At 38.1% G+C, this 19,759-nt stretch overlaps 4 protein-coding genes and 1 non-coding gene across 5 annotated transcripts; 1 reads left to right on the plus strand and 4 right to left on the minus strand.

Moving 5' to 3' along the window:
- Positions 1 to 220: 220 nt before the first annotated feature.
- CDC45 (DNA replication initiation factor CDC45) lies at positions 221 to 2,215 on the minus strand (the record flags this gene model as incomplete). The annotated part of the gene is made up of 1 exon (XM_455970.1): positions 221 to 2,215. One exon carries the CDS (start codon positions 2,213 to 2,215, stop codon positions 221 to 223), a length of 1,995 nt encoding a protein of 664 aa, XP_455970.1.
- Positions 2,216 to 2,500: 285 nt separating this feature from the next.
- Positions 2,501 to 2,905, plus strand: LCL2 (Lcl2p; the record flags this gene model as incomplete). Its single annotated transcript, XM_455971.1, has 1 exon — positions 2,501 to 2,905. The coding sequence occupies one exon, from the start codon at positions 2,501 to 2,503 to the stop codon at positions 2,903 to 2,905; it is 405 nt and encodes a 134-aa protein (XP_455971.1).
- A 174-nt stretch (positions 2,906 to 3,079) lies between these two features.
- On the minus strand, positions 3,080 to 4,189 carry SEN2 (tRNA splicing endonuclease subunit SEN2; the record flags this gene model as incomplete). Its single annotated transcript, XM_455972.1, has 1 exon — positions 3,080 to 4,189. One exon carries the CDS (start codon positions 4,187 to 4,189, stop codon positions 3,080 to 3,082), a length of 1,110 nt encoding a protein of 369 aa, XP_455972.1.
- A 142-nt stretch (positions 4,190 to 4,331) lies between these two features.
- On the minus strand, positions 4,332 to 4,445 carry SNR79. Its single transcript, XR_002633613.1, has one exon. It is a non-coding gene; the product is annotated as a snR79 (small nucleolar RNA).
- Positions 4,446 to 4,887: 442 nt separating this feature from the next.
- Positions 4,888 to 19,635, minus strand: REA1 (AAA family ATPase midasin; the record flags this gene model as incomplete). The annotated part of the gene is made up of 1 exon (XM_455973.1): positions 4,888 to 19,635. The coding sequence occupies one exon, from the start codon at positions 19,633 to 19,635 to the stop codon at positions 4,888 to 4,890; it is 14,748 nt and encodes a 4,915-aa protein (XP_455973.1).
- Between the last annotated feature and the right edge of the window lie 124 nt (positions 19,636 to 19,759).

Raw genomic sequence — 19,759 nt, forward strand, 5'->3', positions numbered from 1 at the left:
TTTAGAATGCTTACCTTTGACTGACATTTGTGGCATTGGTTTAATGATCACGTGATATCAATGGTAAACCTAACAGATTTCAAACAGCTTGGACATCCCATAGTAGTGTCAATTTCGAGGTATCTGATTAGATTGTTACATAATATATATATATATATTAGATTTAAAGCCGAAAGCTCACCTCATGATATGCCTAAATTAATATGTTTGTGTCTTCGTGCTAAATCAATCCGCTTAATGTCAAACGTTCAAGGAATGGTTGTAGATCGTCTTTCCTGATTTCAATAATTGATGTCTCGAAATTGTCAATCCTTACTTTGGCACCTGTCTCAGCTGCTATTTGTTGAAATGCCACTGTGAAATTATTTAAAGTTTTCTGCTGTTGTTGTTGTAAAATGTCCAACCCTCTTGGGTACCTTGGCGCAATCCCTGCACAAAGATATGTGTCAGAAGTCTCATCTAAAGTTGCCAATACCAGTGGAAGTAACTGTTTTTCGTCATTTTCTGCATAGTATTCAATGAGCCATGATCCCAGCCTCAATAACGTTAATGGATTTCTATATAAATGCAAATCTGGTCCATCTTGTAAAACACATAGCCTGTAAATCCTTAAATGTTTCACTAATCTTTTCTCCAGAATAGCGACTCCAGTTTCAAATACACTTCTTTGTAAAAATGTTGCATGCTTAATCCCCTGAGATAAAATATCCATATTATTGTCCAATACATCCCAACTTGACCAAAAATTTGCAATCCATTTTTTTTGCCTTGTCTTCAGTATTCTGTTAATTTTTTGCTCTTCAGCTTCTTCGTACTCCCTATTCTCTTCATCACCTTGGTTCGTATCATCTTTTTGAGATACATTAGCTGTTGTCAAATTTTCTAGTGCGTTTGAAGCATTGCCAACTTCAAGTAAAGCGGTTATCGATTCGACAAATTCACTGGCACTTATTGATCCTCGGTAACCGAAAGTTCTCAAGAACCCATCTCGTACAATATCTTGTAACCCGTATCTATCGAGATTTTTATCGAAAAGTACGCCCAGATCTCTCTTGAAATTATTGTCCATATATATCCAGTTTTCCTGTGTAACACTCAGCGGAATACCCATGCGTGCAAACATTTTATGCAGTCTTTTCTTGCCATTTTCATTCCACAGTGACAGTTTGGCGTTGACGTAGTTAGAATAATAAAAACTATCATATAAGGATGTATGCCTCAGAAGGAATAAACTGTAATCGGGACGAATCTCAAGATTCAAAGAATCTGGCGTTTTAGTTTTTTCACTAGGTGTCAATCTTTTTACTTCATCTTTCAGAAGTGGTAATAGTCGATTGTATACCAACGGGAAGGAATTATCCAAAGAGGACACTCCTAGAATGCATAACCATAAATAATCTAGATTTGTCTCACCAATACCAGACAAAAGAGAATATATCTGAACTGAAAGGGAGTTCAGCACCGTTGATCCCTGTGAATAGTACTCCTGTAACACTTTTTCTAAGTTGTGAAACTCTCGCTTTCGTTGTTTATGTGATTTTTTTGGATTCAATTCATCGCTGGACCTTTTACCCAATACTACGTCATCGTCATCGTCATCGTCATCGTCATCGTCGTCTTTATCCTCATTTTGCGTTTCCCTGTCATCTTCCTCTTCCTCGCTATCACTGTCATCGTCCAATTCATCGCCAAGTTCGTTCTCTATCTCTATAAGTTTGTAGTATGCTTTCTTTTGCTCTGTCAAAGACTCTTCGACTGTTCCATCATCGAAACAGGTTATGCACTGTGAACCAAATAAATTATCCAAATTCCACGGTCTATGACAATCAAGCACAAATATCTCCTTCTTAAATTTCTGAACAACGTCAGTCTTATCTAATTGAATCTCATCTAATGGACCCTGCGTGTTTTCTTGTGGATCAATCTCTAAAAAAGATTCAAGATCTACCATCCCTCCACAACCTACAAATATAACGCTATTGATATTTTCGTCCAGTCTCTGATAGTGATCCTTCAATTCCGAATAACCAAACACGGGAACTAACTGTGATTGTACCAATTGCTTCTTGAATAGACTGGATAGCATCTTCGATGCACATAACGCGTCAATGTTTAAACACGAAACAAAAATCACCAACTGACATGAAGAATGAGAACTGCATCGGTGAAGAATTTTATCATAAGCACCCACAAATTCAGCAATGCCAATATACATCCTCTACCTGGCACTTTGATGGCCTGCAGTGGTTTTGTTTGCAGTCTCTTTTCCCTCGTGAGCTAGTCATCTCATGTATTTACATAAATTTCTTTAAAATATTGGTTTGGAATACTTACACGTTTAAAGATTTTTGGAAAATCGATTACTTGTCATAAATGGCATACATGCGAAATATTCGAAATATTCGAAGAGATGCCAAGATTTACAAGACTATAGGTACTAAACACTGCTATCTGATATTTCATATTGCAGTATTACGAAATACGAAGATCTTAACTTACTATGAAACTACTGGGAACAATAATTGGTTCAGCATTCTTTTTACAAGCTGTGTCTGGATTCTTTTTCGATTCAGGTCACCAGAATAGACAGCAACAGCAGCAACAGCAGCAACAGCGGGATGTTGGCTCTTACCAGCAAATGTTCCTAGATAATGACTGTCCGCATTATTTATGTCCACAGACATTGGATTGTGTGAGACAGAAGTCGGATTGTGCGTGTCCGTTCCCTAATTCACAATTGAAATGCAATCTACCCAACGGTCAGGTAATTTGCATCTCAAAGCCAGCAACACATGATCCAACACTGGTAGAGATTTATGATGATCCAGTAATGGGACCAGCTCAACGTACTGAGGGATTCAGAGATTGTGGATGGATCTTGGATGTATATGACGGCAAGATTTAGAATGAGAGATCTTTCTTTCTGTATCGGCCATAATACTATTACAAACATAAACTGATAATATATATAGAGACATATAATACAGACCATTACTGTATTTAATGCAATTAACTAGCATGGGTTTATTTTTACTCGTTTGAGTTCTTCGCGGAAAAGATCGTTACCGGTTCGGAACAGTTAATCTCTGTTCTTACCTGCAACCCATCTTTTGTATAACAATTCATGGATTTTAAAGTTTCTGAAAAGCTCATCGTACTTTGATTGCTTCCAAAGTTCCATTAAGTCATCTTCAGGTATGAGTTGTTCAACGTAGCATAATACAAACTGTTTCTTGGCTCCGCCCACGACTCTGGCAGCGCTTGAATACCAAGTGTAATCATTTGACTGGTTTGCATCCAAAACCATGATTCCATACTCCGCATGTTGGAAAGGGGGTCCTCTTCTGTATAATAAGTATTCGCAACCAAATTTTATCCCCGATCGTACACACCACCCTTTGGACCTGTAATGATGGTACGCGACATATTGATGAATTAATTTCTTGATGTCTTGGAAACTTTTCGGTTCCAGTACCAACGAAACCATTAATTGTTGCAATGTGATCTTCAATACCGGCACTGCATAAGAGAGGAAAATAGCCTCGACGGGCATCAATTGCAAGCTTTCTAGTTGAATCACTGATTTGCCTTCTATTAATCTTAAATCTTCGTCACGTATTTGCATCGAGTCCTTTTCAAAAGCTAATTCTTTATCTCTTTGATTCTTTAAGAATAACCTTTCTTGTTCAATGAATTGTTCGTCTACAATCCCCTTTTGTCTCATTTCTAACTTCTTGGCTTCAAATTCAGCTCTCAGTTTCTTGAATTCGAGCCGCTGCCTTCTTCTAACGTCTGTAACATGCTCTAAGTTGATTCGATCAGCATCATTTAGTTGCAATCGAGACATTGTTCTTGCCTGCCAGTTGGGTTCACTCCGAGATAGTTGACCAGTACCAAAGAATCCGTGTTCCCATAAATACTTCATCTGCCATTGATCACATACCAAAATTTGACCTAATTGGTTGATCTTGACGTCAATAATTCTGGTTTCACTCCATCTCATCGCCCAATCTAATATCCAGGAAAATGCCTGAAAGGGATGTTTCCATACAGACGGTACAGGCTGCGCCTCTATAGGCAACGCATGTTTGTATTGCAGCTGATTTCTATGAGATCGCTTCGACATTGTAAGTACTTGCCTCCCGCGGTCTTCATATATAGTTACTAAACATGCAAGAGAGATTAGCATTGGACAAAATATGGTTTTATAACTGATCTCTAATTCAAAAGAATTAAGTTTCAATAACTAAAAACTCGAATAAGCAGTACAGAGTTAAGGAGTGATATTAGGTTTACATATTTTACTAAGAGGGGTACGAATTAGAGTAGAGAAAGGACAAATCAGATACCGTTGTAGTCTATTGAGAAATCGTGTGCTCACATTGAAATAAATTCTTCGAGACATCTAAAATGGTTTATCATCATATATAAAGAAAAAGCCCTTCAAAAAAGAAAAATATCCACAGAGGTAACATATCTTACCGCTCACTCCATCTGGAATCTATGAACAGTAAGTATGCTGGCTGTATGAATCAACTACAGTTGGTTTATTTTTTGGTTGATCAGAATACTTATATATGTGGCATCAAACATATCTTTTCTCTTCCAAGCTCATCGCTTTTGGCCTTTTATACTGAAAAATGAAAATTTTCACGTTTGTGAAATGTCAGTATCACATACAACGGACAATTTCTATACATTTCGGGCTCTAAGGAGGCAGAGATTCTATGTGTTGAGCCGGGTCTGGGTTAGGGCTTTAAATAGTTTAGTACCATGAAATATTGGTATATTTTTATTTATTGTTGATATTGTTATTACGGTATCTAGTTAAAGATCTATTGTACAGTTTTATACTTTTTTTTAGGTTTTTGACGTGATGTTGTCCATCTACATGGATGCCATCTCTGAGAAATACTGTCTTAAGATAATGGATAACATTTCTGGGAGTTCGGTAATGTCATGAACGACAACGTAGAATTCGAATGGGAATGTGTCTAGGTATTTCTGGACTGATAGTTTCATGTTGCCGAATTGATCTGGAATATAGTTCACTTGAGACATATCCATGATTGATTCGTTAGAGTTAATACCATCGATGACAACGAAAACGAGCATGATTTTATTTTCCCTTGCTCTGCGAACCAATCTTACTAATGTTTCGTGGTCTTCACAAACACCATCGGAGATGATAATTTCCAATTGCCATAGGTCGTTACTCTCCATAGCTCTTGCTCTTTCAAAGATCTTGATACTTTCAGCTACCAATTTCTTGACATCGGTTCTTGTTTCTTGGAAATCAAACCATTGGAAAGTCTGAGCACCAGTTTGGGTATTGAAAGGTTGGTTGAATGGGTGAACTTCTCTTACAGTTTCACCGAATTTCACGATAGATAAACCACCGGATTCAAGTTGAGTTAAAGCCTTAGAGACTAAACAGATACTTTGGAAAGCCAAATTGACAGATTTTGATTCGCTCATAGATTTGGAATCGTCTACTGCAATCATGATTTGATATTGACGCTTACTTGGTTTTGTTCTTCTTAACCAAATCTTGTCCTTACGGTACTGTGAAGCAATATATGGAATAATTCTCTTCATATTCAACCTTTTACCAGTTTTGTAATCACCCTTCAACTTTGTGGCAAGAGTAGGCTCAAGAATCAAACGTAGCTGTTCACTTAAACCGGCTGCCAACTCGTTCGTTTCTTGTTCACTTCTCTTCCATAGTTCACGGGCTTCGTCGAATGGTCTTGGGGCCACAGCAACAGAATTTTCTTCTGATACTTCGTTGTCTACTTCATTTAAGATTTGGTCGATATCGTTTTCGTCAGAAACAATGTCGTTTTGATCCCATAAAGCGCCAGAGTTCTCAAGAGCATTTCTTTCACCAATGAAAGCTCCCTTGCTTTTCCCGTTATTCTCTTCATTATCAATATCACCGTTTTGTACTTCCGGTTCATCGATGTCCATCACATCAGTTGGGTGTTTCTGATCTTCATCATTCTCATTTTCAGGTTCAGCTTTTTCTTCGTTTGAATCTTCATCAATGGCTAGGTCCTCATCGAACCCAGTTAATTGATCTTTATCAGCAGATCCCAACGCTTGCGTATCAGTCTCGGTATTGGCACCGTCGACATGTTCAAATTCGTCAGGTTTCTGGTTGGAGCCTTCAGGCTGTTGCTCTTCAGAATTGGTGGAAGCCTCTTTGATTTCTTGATGGCGTCTGTGGAATTCTTTCAATGAATCACCTAATTGCTTTAAGCTTTCTTGCGCGTCTTTACGAGATGTATCTGTGATTTCTTCCTGATTGTTTTCCTGGCTTTGCGATTGCGCGTTACCAGAACTACCAATATCTTGTTGTTCTTCAGAATCAGCTGCATTAGAGCCTTCACCCTTTGCACCCGAATCTTGTTCGACAGCAGCATCTGTATTTATTTGATCTTTGTCATCTTCTACACCCTCTAATCCGTCGAGGCCCTCTACATCTTCACCCTTTTCATCTTCACCTCCTTCTTGTTTTGGTTCATCTTGCGGGTTTTCAAGTTCACTGTCTGAATCTGCTATTGCTTCTTCTTTGATATCTGGTTTCTCTGTATCATCCTCTTTATCAAGAGCCTCTTCGGTTTCACTATTATCATCTCCATCCATATCAACGTCTTCATCTGATTCGCGGTTTTCATCAGCGTCAGATTCTTCATCAATGTTCGTTTGTTCATTTTCTGTATTTTCTGGCTGCTTACCTTCTTCTTCCTCCTCATCTACCTCCATTTTATCCTCGAAATCTTCTTCTTCTTCTTCAGAGCCATCTTCTTCATTATCTTTGTCAGAATCCAAATTCATGTCCTCTGGTAGGTCCATTGTTTCTACTTCCGGGACGTTATTTTCGAGATTCTCGTTTTCATCATTTCTAACTTCATCTTCTTGTTCTCCAACATCTTCTTCCTCTTCTTCTTGCTCTTCACCGTCATCATCGTTATCTTTTTCTTCAGTTTCCATTTCATCAGTTTCTTGGTTTTGTTGGTGGTCTTCCGGCTTGACATCATCTTCTGCTTGTTCCTCTGATGCTTGTACATCATCGGCATTAGATTTTTCAGGCATGTTCTCGGAATCCTTCTCTTTAGAATCATCTTCAGCTTCCTCTTCCCACATCTTTTCATCCAATGCATTAGGATCATCCTCGTCAAGATTATCAATCTCTTCATCTAGCTCGTCTTCATCGTCCTCGTTGTTATCATCTTCTTCTTCGTTTTCTTGATCAGATGCATTTTCAAGGTCTCCGGCAATATCGCCTTCCATTTCAACAGCATCATCTTCTTTTTCTTCGTCGTCTTCGTCGCTGTCATTTCGTTGATCCTTGTTCGGTTGTTGAGCATCTTCTAACAAATCCTCATCTTCTTCAACATCTTTGCTATTATTTTGAGCTCCATCTCCATCTCCAAGACCTGTACCCTCCTGCAAATTGTTATCTTCGGTCTCTTCTGAAGGAGGCTCTGGAGAACAGAATCCATCTTTAGCGAGATTGTATAGCATATTCGAGAAGATATAAGTCGATTTGCTAAATTTGAAATAATTCTCTGAAGTTGTATTCAAAATGTCATTCAACATGCTGAAATAGTGATTGATAAATGGCATGGTAAATGAAACAGCTGCAGCAACCATTGGAGATGATTCTGCCGTAAATGACGTTGACTTAATTGTAGTGACAAGATCATCAATCAAAGCAAAGATCTTGTTGCAGTTAGCAATCTTGATATTTGAGACAATTCTTCTATTAAGCTCGATTAGCCATTTATCATCCTCTTCAGATATGGGAGTAGTATTGTTTTCAACTAGTTTTTGGACAGAAATTAAAATGGCAGTACTGATCCGGCGTAATTTTCCATCAAGTTCTTCCAGCGAAGGGTCAATAGTATCAAAGATAACATCTCCATGAGAAAGAGCTTGTTGAAGCCATGATTCCAAAAGATCATACACAAAGAATGAGTTTGTACCATTCATAGCTGATATAGCAGAAATAAATTCCTTAAGGAAGGCATTGAAGTTTTCCAATATGTTTTCAGTGGTATCACTGTATATCCTAAACATTTCAGATTGTGCTAAGAAATCTAGAAGTTTCTGTTTAGACGAGTATAAATATGAAACAGTGGATCTTGGAACCTCATGAGCTGTACTGTCTTCCACGTACTCAAGAATGTAATCGATCAATTGAGGCAACCACTTACATATGTGCCTGAACGTTCCAAAATTATAAGATAGATCGAAATGTTTCAAAACATGGCAATCCAGGGAAACACTCTCAAGGTCTAATCTCAGGGATTCAATTTTACTATAAGTGTGCACAAATATAGAGAGCGGTTGTCTGCTGGCAATCAACGAAAAAATTAAGTTCTCGGTCATGGCCATACCTTTTTCCAAGTAGGACACTGGAATATCGTCTGTTGGGAAAGCAATTGCATTTTTCAATCGTGGAAGCAGGTCCAAAATTCTAAAGAAATAGACATCAGAAGAATCTATCGCGGTTTCTCTAAATGATTTTGAGTTCGTCAACACTGATACAACACTTTGTTGGATTTTTCTAATATCTTCTCTAAAGTTTGATTTCAAACCAATTCTTTTGAGCTCCTTTAAGGAGTCACTGAGTAATTTACTCTTTTGGGTCTTCAAGGTAGCCAATAATTTCTTCTTTTCCTTTTTGTAGACTGTAGGGGTTTCTTCACGAAGCCTTTTCGCTTCTTTTGAGATGTAAAGGGCATACTCTAACAAATCTGGGTAATTTTGATTCGTGATTTTGGAAATATAAATAGAAAGATTCTTCTGTGTGATGTAGATATCTTTTAAAGATTTTGATCTACTTTCCCATCCCGGAATATTTGTGACAATAGATTTGGCCCCAGAAACATCGATAGACCTGAAGTGGGAGATTGTTACTCTTTCAAATTGTTTAGTTACTGGCAGAGCGGAATCTATTCCGCTTTCGATCATAGAAGTTAAGGGTTCGGAAAGTAGCGTTCTATATTTGCGAACAATCTTGAACAAACTATTGTGAGACCGGCGAGAGCTTTGCTTCAAAGCATCGATATTCACATCCTTCCAACTTGCCAAAAGAATCACCTCTGATATCTCTTTTTCAAGAAGCTTTTTTCCTGTTTTTATTTTGTCGTTAACAACAGAAGTAAACTGCTCATAGAAGGAGATGATATTTTGGAGGGCTTGTGAAATTATTGATGTCTTTCCATGCATCACTGAAACATGTTTGCAGAATGCTTTTACAAGTCTTAGACGATTTGCGAATTCTCCCAAAGTGCTTTTACTGAAGAAAACATTCAAAGCAGAAAGAAGGGAACCAGATCTCTCAGAAACGTCAATATTGGCATTTTCTGTTCCCACTATAATCGTTTCGAAAAGATAGAACCACCAATTTCCAATGGTCTTTGTACTGTTCATATCCTCCATTTGGAATAAAGCCTTCCAAGTGTGTAGTTCCAACCTTCTCCAAGAAACTATGAGATTAGTTATTGAGTCAACGTGAGCCTGTAGGGAGACTTTAGAAGATGCATACTTTTGCCACTCCACCACGAAGGTGTAAATTTGCTCTATTTTCTGCAAGAGTCTTGCCATTGGTGTTGAAACAGGATAAGAAATAAATTCTTTACAGACGCGGAAAAGATCCCGCAACGTTGCATGCTCGGGCCATTCTTTGAGTAAAGTGTTGACATTGTTCCACAAACCTTGGATTACATGCTGTGCCTTTTTGGTTTCAATTCTCGAAGTGCCTCTGTAAAAGTCAAATATTTCAGTGTTGCTAGAATCTTTGAAAGAATTAGTTTTCTCAGACAAAGTCTTGATGGCAGCAAGAACCATTGATTCGTTCAAGTTATATAGCTTGAAATCAGAGCAACTTCGTAGCAAAATAACAGAAGTTTCAGATCCTTTTCTCATCACTTGACTCAAGGAAACATTTGAAGCGTCCTCGAATATTTCAATGTAAATTTTAGCGATCTCGTAGTACGTATCGATTAAAGATGTGGCTGATGATTCCTCAACAGGAGAATCGAGTGAAACTGAATCTTCGTAATCTGGGAACATTGCCTTAAATTCGGCCTCAATGTCATCTGAATTGTCATTGAACTTAAAAAGGCTGTTCTTTTGCTCTGCTTCTTGCTCACTTTTCATTCTTCGCAATGACCATCTATAATATAGTGGCTGTAGGATTTCATTCAAACTATCAATCATGCTTTCACTATCTTTGTGGGCATAACATAAATTCAAGAAATGAATTAAAATCTCCTCCACATCGTGAGAGCCAACATTTTGGTTTTTGAGGAATTTATTAAGCCTAGAAAAGTGGCTCAAAATAGATTTTTCTCTGGTAACCGCTAAGCAATCCACTGTAAATAATGGAGAGATGTCTAATTCTTGTGATTCATTTTCTGCACCAAGAGAAATAACATTGAACCCAAATTTCATGGCATACACGTAACCTGCGAAGATGTCGTTGATATCCGAATAAACTTCATATGTTGATGAGAGTCTAGAAAGGAATTGAGACGTGTTCTGTTCGAACATTTTGAACCTACTATCAGAGATTGAGTTGTACTCAGTAGAAGATTCAAGTAAGGAGATTACTGGAGTTACATCCACTGTTGACAGCATGAATGCTGACCATTCATCAAATAACGAATCAATCGAGTGATTAGGACGGAAGACTCTGGGCTTCTTTGGTTCATCGTCGGAACTGACTTCTGGGACTAATTTTTGAGTATAACTATCGACATCACCAAATAATACTGAGCCAGCACACTTCCAATTGTGTATTATCGATTCAGTGAGGCTTTTGTGAGCAACATAATTGTCATAAATGACGTAGTCTCGAATAGCAGGATCGTACGGAGAACTTGGGACATATAACTGCAGAAGACCAACAGCAAACAACACCCATGCTTTACCCAAATTTTGTAGGCTTCTAGAACTGTCAATCAAAAACAGTGATGCACCTAAATATTTAGCAAATACTGGTTTGAACCAAGTACATTCTGACGTGGCAACTTCAGCTTCAAGTTCTTTAATTGAAAGAGAGTACAAATCGAGCGAGCTTACCTTCAAATGCACTGCAATAATCTTCAAAACCCAATCTTTGAGAATTGCGGAGAATATTGCATATTGGTCTTGTAAAATGTACTTAGAAGACTTGATTATTGATTCGGTCAAAACCCTGCCATCTCGCAACGTCTGTTCAATTTGGCCTCCTGAGAATTCGTAAAAATCGTTAGACTTAATTAAGATGTTCTCAATTAGTACAGGGCTGAAAACAGCCTTTGTATGTGAAACAAATTTCCCATTCTCCTTCTTCCAAAGTAAGCTGAAAATGGGAGGGTACAGAGTCCCAACGGATTCCAGTTTGATGAGATCCATGCTAGCGACAGAAGAGTTGGGTAATATGGCATAAATGGTTTTCTTGGTCTCCTCGAAGTCATTCACTAAAAATCTCAATAATGACGTGAATTCATCCTCAAAATAGTGTTTCCTTTTGATCAAAAATGTAGACGAAATGGTATTGAGAGTTGAAATCCCCTCCTTGAGCTTCTCTAAAATGTTTTCAGATTCTGCTGTATTGTTGTTTAAAATGTCCATGAAAAGGGCATTAAATGTTTCTGACAACTGACTAATTAGAGGGTAAGAGTCAAAAAATTGTTTCTTCACCATCTGGTCAAAGTCACCCGATAATGACTCAAATTGCTTCAAAATATCCCAGGTTTCTGCAGTCAATGGATAAGCTCTTCTTACTTCCTCCCATATCATATCCATTGAATTACCAGTTTTCAAAACAGCTGGTTGAGCTATTTCATCAAGTAATTCTTGTACTTGGTTAATATCAGGTAGAATCGAACATGACATTGAAGCCCATTTTGTGAACAATTCTTGATATACTCGTAGTTTTGTCTCGTCTCTGTCCTTTGAACATGAATAAGCTCCAATCCACAAGATGTAAAGTTGGAATAGAGAATTATACATCTTTTCGACTGAGAACAATGGAATGTTCTTGATTGAATGCAAAGCAAACTCTATCAAGCTTTTCAATAGTTTGTAAACTTCGATATGTGGTACATTCTTTACGTTACGTCCGAAAGCTACCGCTGTGGAAAGTTCCAAATAAGATAGTTCATTGATTTTACCATTAACTGCCTTCTTTTGTGCGAAGTCCAATTTCCCTTTTGCCTCTAACACGTACCAGATTAACGAGAAGAAATATACGGATTCAGAAGTCAATGATAGAGGTGAATTCTGTTTTACAGTGGCTGCAATGTACGAATTCAAAGTTGGAATTAAGCTTTGGCTATAACAGAACTCTTTACCATTAGAGAGGGTATTCTGAACAATGCGATTTAACGGAGAATAAATTGCCTCAACTTCAGAAAAGACCCCTGATTCTGTAATGAAATTTGTCATGAGAGTTACTGCATCACAGAAATCTACCTCATCGAATAGTTGTGAGTTGCGCACATTTCTATTCCAGTCATTTAATAGGTAGATTGCGTTCATATTAATAGTCGACATCAAGTATGGAGAAACTTCTCCAAGCAAGGACATGTCGTGTAAGGCAACAAGAGATTGAAGCTTTGATAATCTTGGGGAAATGAATGCTGATAACGGTATCTTTGACATTGAAGTAGCATCCAGTTGTAAAGAGCGTAGTCTTGCTTCAACTTCGCTTTCAGTCCCAACTTGTGACGAGCACTCGATTCCTAGGATTTTTCTATCTTGAGTCGATGCTCGAACAGGAAGAGCATTGATGAAAACCTCTATTCCTCTATTTCTCATAGCTCTTGAAAGTTCTCCAAATTTAGGATCCATAGTTAAGAATAATCTAAAATCGCGATGTGGCTTTACCACTCTGGGTTTTCCATCGGTCAAACTACATTCGTTTATCATCAAAGAACCATCTGTTTCTAATAGTGAATTGATTCTATCGAGAACTGATGGAGAGCAAAGATTGGCATTGTCTAAAATCAACCAATGACCCTCCTCCACAGCCTTGACTAGCATACCGTCAAACCATTCAAATTTCACGGCTGCAGGCTTTTTCATGTGCTCGCTCAAATCTTGAATTTCCATATTAATTTCGTCTATCGTAGAATGCACTTGAGTTAAGGAATAGAACTTTTGGAATAAGTGGACAAAGTCAGTGAAATTAAAGGAAGACACTGATGATTTCTTAATAAAATCATACAAAGCAAATGCTGGAGAAAGTGCTTCAGTATCTGTTCCTGTGGAAAGATTGATGGTAATTAGTTGTTGCAAGATTTCAGAAAGTTTCTGAATGATGTTCGCAACTTTTCTGTTCAAATCAAGTTGTTCATATCCACCAAGAATATCCATGCTATCAACATCGCTATTCATCGAAAATTCAATTGTCTTCTTACCAATGATTGACGCTATCAATTTCACCATGTCAGTTTTACCTGCATTCGTCGGTCCTACCAATATCAACGGCCAGTTGTGTTTGACACACCTTAGTACTGATTCGTATACGTTGAAATTACATTGCAAAGGAACCAGGTTACGGAGTGAATTGAATTGAATCACTGGATTCCTATCAATTACTTCGGCATTCACTTGCAAATAAGAACTTCCGACTTTAAACAATTTATCTCTACTCGTAATTTCTCCAAAAATTTCATGTATTAATTTCATGGCTTCAAACTGGTCTTCTTCTGTTCTAAATCTTTGTTTTACAATCATTTCCAAGAAATCTGCTGCGTTGATATCGTCACAAATTGATGCGGAATTCAAAAGTTTTAACCACCTCAAAGTGTCTCTAAGGTTAAACTCCCATGGCGAACCAGCACTTCCCCAAAGTCTTCTGTTACTAACGTCTTCCTCTAGTTTAGACATCATTTGAATCATTTTAGCACAGACCTCAGAGTCAACATTGGGGTACATATGAGTCGCAATCAATAATAGATCTTCAGCTGTTAGCATATCAACATAAACGACACTGAAACGATTAACAAAGGACTTTGGTAAACCCTTTCTGCCACCACCTTGGTATTGCGGATTTTGAGCGGCAAAAACCAAGAAATTAGGGTGACGAGTAAAAACTTTGTCTAGCTCTGGTATATAGGCTTCCCCACGATGATCTAGACAAGCATTTAACCCTTCTAAAACTGATTGCGAAGCCAAATTCATTTCATCCAACAAGACCCATTCACCCTTTTGCATGGCTCTTAGGAAAGGCGCATCTCTCCAAACAAATTCACCAGTCCTTTCACCTGGTGCATCAAATCCGAATAGATCAACTAGATCTGTCTGTTCTGACAAATTTATTCTGGTCAAAGTATTTCCTGTGTACTCAGCTAAGGCCGAAACCAAACTGGTTTTACCGACACCGGGACTTCCCTCTAAAAGAATAGGTTTGCGGACGTTTAAGGCCCTAACTACTCTCATCATGTTCATAGATGTGGTTGGCGCATTTACAGTGAAAGATCCATTCGAGATTGAGCCTGTTGACCTGCTCAAGCTGAATCTTCCAGATTGCAGCCTATCCTCCGTTACAATAACATCTACTTTTTCATCAAAGAGTGGCGTTAAGTCACAGCCAGCAAGTTTAGATAGCATACGGACGCATTCCAACTTTTGTTCCTTAAGCCACGTCTCATTGGCGGCTAAGTGAGCAGTATTGTTGGTACCCAATGCATCAATGAAAACCATCGCAGCACCATGATATAAGCAGATTTTAGAGTCTTGCAGTTCAGCCATAGTTGCGTTGATGAAATCTACCCATGCAAGAATATCTCTGAGAGAGATGACACCAGTGTTAGTTTTGCCAGCACCGAAGTGTTTGGCAAACCACTCTGAGAACTTGACAATAATTTCTGGGAGGTTTTTCTGATTTTGCTTCAATCTGGAAGAAACAATAATCTCCACATCTTTAAAGTCTTCCATAGAAGGTACCCAGATCTCGGTGAAACGATTTTTTAAGGCAGGAGAGAGTTCTTTCTTACCATAATCTCCTCCCGGATTCATGGTAGCAAAAAATTGGAAACCATCAGCTGCCGTAATGAAAGAATCAACCGTCCCCTTTTCTGCCAATAATAAGCTACGTTCGGGTTCTAAGACACTATTCAACCTTTCTAAAACGGAATCGTCTGCCAACGATATTTCGTCAAATAGGAAGAAGCTCCCAGACTTTAAAGCATTAACTAAAGGACCATCACACCATTCAAATAGAATTTTGAGTGAATCCCTTAAAGAGGTGATTTCCGCTTGTACATCTGGAGGTACATCTTCTTTGGTTTGCTTATCGTAGGCGGATAAGAGTTCTTCCAGCGTAACATCTACATCTACCACTTTTAAAACCTTCTGCAGAATTGAGGTCAAGGCGGATTGAATTTCAGATCTTTTCCGAACAGGTCTTTGAGCTCCTAAAATATCACCAGTTTCGGTGTTTTGATGGGCATTTATTGTAATAAGTTCTTTTTTATAGTAGTTGGAAATTAGTTGAAATATAGTAGTCTTACCACATCCAGTCTCACCAACAAGTAAAACAGGTTCATTATTTTTTAAGCAGCTGTTGACAAGAACGGCAAGCCTTTTCATTCCCTTGGTCCACACTACATCTGTGTTCAAATTCAATAAAGCTGGGTCTTCTAAACTGGTGTAATATTGGTCCATATCTAGTTTTACTTTCATAACGGTTTCAAGAACTCTTTTAACAACTTCTTTTTCCTCCGATGACCTACATCTTTCGGCAAGTAGCATGTAACCATTAGCAGCAAGCTCTTCGTAACCGACAGCAGGTCTTAGCGCCCATCTGAATAAATCACGAAGTGTTGCAAATGAATTTTTCTGTTCGAAAAGTCTATTGGCCGAGCGGTTTACGGACAATTGACGATAGACTTCGACAATTTTTTTGGCATAAGATGGAGCAATTTCACACCGTTGTTTAAGAATGATCTCAAGCTCGTCCTGTGGAATATCATCAAAATGTAATTCAAGGAAACGATTTCTGAATGCTCTGGATAACACTTTACGTCCACCATAAATGCCTGCTGGATTTTGTGTTGCAAAAAGCATAAAATCAGGATGTGGATGAACAACTTCCTGAGTCTCGGGAATAAATAATTCTCTATTGTCATCAAGAAGTCTATTAAGTGCCTCCAAAACATCAGTAGGAGCCAAGTTTAACTCATCTAAAACAATCCAATAACCTTTCTTCAAAGCTTCAACCAACACACCTTCTTTAAAAGAAAGTTTTCCAGTGTCATCTGTCACATAAGTACCAAGATACTCTTGTAAGTCAGTATGCTCGTGATTATTGATCCGCACAAATTTATGACCGGTTATGTCGGCAAGGTACTTGATCATAGAAGTCTTACCTGCAGAAGTAGGTCCTTGAATTAAAACAGGAAAACGTCTGCCAGAAGTAGCCCTAACAAGGTTCAACATGTTCTTTTCTACAAATGGCGTAATGATATAATGAGGTTGTGGTGTAATATCAGCAGGTCCTTGTTTCATCCAATAATGTCTGAACTGAACATAATTAGTACCTGGAGAAGGAGGAATTTGAGACATGACAGAATGTGGATTTTTTATTCTACCTAGGATGAATTTCTCTATAATCCCCCTTAATAATTCCTCTGATGGTAGATTCAACAGTGTTAAAAATGCCATACAAAATCCTTCGTACAAAGATCGTCTTAGGCCATAAATATGTACAATGTCCGTGACATAAAGTAATGTTCTGGTCAATGTACGGATGCTGAAATGGGGTCTTTGATTGGAACCATCGACAATCTTATTAGCTTCTGCAAGCCTTTTTGCTTCTAAATAAAGTTCAGCGATGTCGTTACCAACCCATTCGTCGCTTACGCTATACTTTGAAATGTACTTGTCAATGATAGACAATAGATCAGAGATGTCACGGTCAGGAGAATGAACATAAACTTCGGTAAATCTTGATCGAATACCTGGTGGTAAATCTCTCTTACCGACATCTGTAGCAGGGTTCATACAAGCGAAAATTCTGAAATCTGGATGGGCTTTTATCGATTCTGCCTCACCTTTTTCAGATAGAAGTATACTTCTAGAGTCACTTTCTGAAAGCAAATCAGCTATGTTTTCAAGCGTGTCTGCCGAGGCCAAGTTGACTTCATCCAATAACAACCATTCTCCATTTCTGACAGCCTTCACCAAAGAACCTTCCACAAAATTAAACACAAACGAGTTTTCCAAAGTAGAGGATTGTAATTCAAATGATTCAACTGTTTGTCTGAATTCCTTCCATTTTTCCAATAAAGCTTGTTTACTCTCAGGGTCGAGTTTACGCTTTTTTTTCTTGTCAGCTTCCTCTTTCTCATTTGAGTCCTTTTTTAGAATGCTATCAGCCATTTTAATAGCTTCTTTCCAAAGTTTAGCGACGTTCTTCCATTGCCCCTTGGAGAAGCACTTATGGAGGAGTTTATAGAACTTCTCGTTCTTCTTCAAAGAGAATGTAGCAAGGAAAAGCCCCTCAAAATCTTCTAGAATTGGAATTGCGACAGTCCTACAATTCACAGGCTTGTAACCACCTAATAGATCACCGCTCTCAGTCTGCTGGGAAACGTTAATAACCGTCAAATTCTTATTCATTAGCTTTGCTAACTCTTGAACTACAGTAGTTTTACCAGTACCGGTCTCACCGACTAATAATGTTGGTTCACACATTTTGACGGCAACACCAATTTGTTCCATTAAACGAAGAGAATGATTGGTAAACGCAAACGATGTAGTGTTGGCACTTTTTTTATGAATAGTTGACTTGGGTCTTCTTAGGTGAGCTCTTCCAATTTTCACATCATCACCAGCTTTTTCGATTGCCGGTACATGCTTGTTCAAGAACAACGTGATTCTGGAAACTGAAACTTCAAGCTCTTCTCCAATTTTCTGTACTAAGGGCTGTACGGCTCCATATTCACTAATCGAACCAACAAAACAATCGACAGCTTCAGCAAAAATATCATCATAGATAGACGACTCGATAAGTTGATCCGGTTTAACAACTTGATTAGCTTCAAAAAGTTCGGTGATTCTCTGACTTAGTTTAACTAAATCTCGAACACTAATGATTCTTGGTTGAACACCTTTGTTCAATGAAACAAATTGTGGATTTCTGTAAATATCTTTCACAGATTTGTAGGTGCTGATAAGTTTCGGTATTAAGGCAGTTAACAAAGAAAACCTTTTTTGTAGAATAAGCTTCAAATCGTCTTCAGACGGCTCATCTACAAGGATTTTCTCCCATAATCTCATACCAATCAGGTCAGACTCATGCGTAATGCCACCATGGGAGGTGTGCTCGTCTAGTCTTATTGTTGCTAATAACTGGAAACCGTTGGCAGCTTTGATGACTTCACCTCTAGATGGAATGGATATTTCTCTTTTTTCAAGAAGGGTAAGAAGAACAGACAAGACTTCGGTTGGCGCTTTGTTGATATCCTCGATAAGTACCCATCGTCCCTCTTTAACTGCTGTTGTGAGAACACCGGATCTCCATTCAAAAGAACCGGGTTTTTCACCTGATGTATATGTACCCAAAAGTAGTTTAGCATCAGTTTGTTCACCTAAATGAATTTTGACAACAGAACTATCGCAGTTCATTTTTTTTGAAAGCTCATTGATCAAAAATGTTTTACCTGATCCAGCCTTACCCACAAGCATTACAGGCTTGTTGCGCTGAATACCTTCGGCCAATTTTTGTAAGGCCAACTTGGCACCATCCGTATATACTAGATCTGACTTTAGATGTTCTTCATTAGAAGGTGCTTCGGAGATTCTGGCAATAAATACACCACATACTTCAACAATCAACGACGAAAGTTCATTGATATCGATGTTGAACGATTTTCCAGTTGGTCTGAAGTTCTTTGGATAAGAAACAAGTTCATTGATTTCATTTGGTAGACTATGGTAATTTGAGAGCCTTTTAGCTTCAGTAAGTTCCAAAAATTGATAATCTACATCGGAAGCACCTTCAAATACACTTAAGATAGGTTCAGTTGACAGTTTAAGTTGATTTTGGACCACAAGTTCACAGGCGTGCTCTGCCATTTCAATAAGCATATTAAGAACTTTTAATGACAAAAATTTGATGATTGTAGATTGGTGTGCCAAAAGTGAATTAAGAGTTTGAGCATTGATATATCTCTCAAATCTGATCTTGTCATACTGAATCAATCGATAATAAGCCAAAAGGATCAACTCGATGTCCTTTGGATCATGAGCTTGGTAAGTTTGTAACAATGCGTTAAAGTAGTCACCATTTCTGAGCAAGAACACTTCGATCAATTGCGAAGCTTCCGGATATAAACTTGCAATTCTGCCCAATGCGTGTAATACCGTGACAAACTTCTTGGAGTCGTGTTGCAAAATCCATCTAGAGCAACAGTCCAAGAATATATTCTTGTAAATGTATAAATGAGGAATCGTTAAATCTTCTTTTAACGAGGAAAATGCTAAATTCGACAAGTTCTCATCGGTTGAAAGCTTGGCATCAAATCTATAATAGTCAGACAAGTGCTGCTGAGTAAAAGCCTTCTGGTATATAGTGAAGTTTTCCTCGGCCGCAGTAACATCTAAATAAATTAATGCAGAGGACATGGCTATAGTAATTCAATCCTTCGCCCCTCTTATAAGCAATTCTTCTTTCTTTCCTAGTCAATAAACAGAGGCAGAATAGAAAATATCCGTTTCGATGTTTTGATACTCTGTGAAAGAAGTGATA

This window comes from Kluyveromyces lactis (genome assembly GCF_000002515.2).
Source record: "Kluyveromyces lactis strain NRRL Y-1140 chromosome F complete sequence".
In the NCBI taxonomy this organism is placed as follows: Eukaryota; Fungi; Ascomycota; class Saccharomycetes; order Saccharomycetales; family Saccharomycetaceae; genus Kluyveromyces; species Kluyveromyces lactis.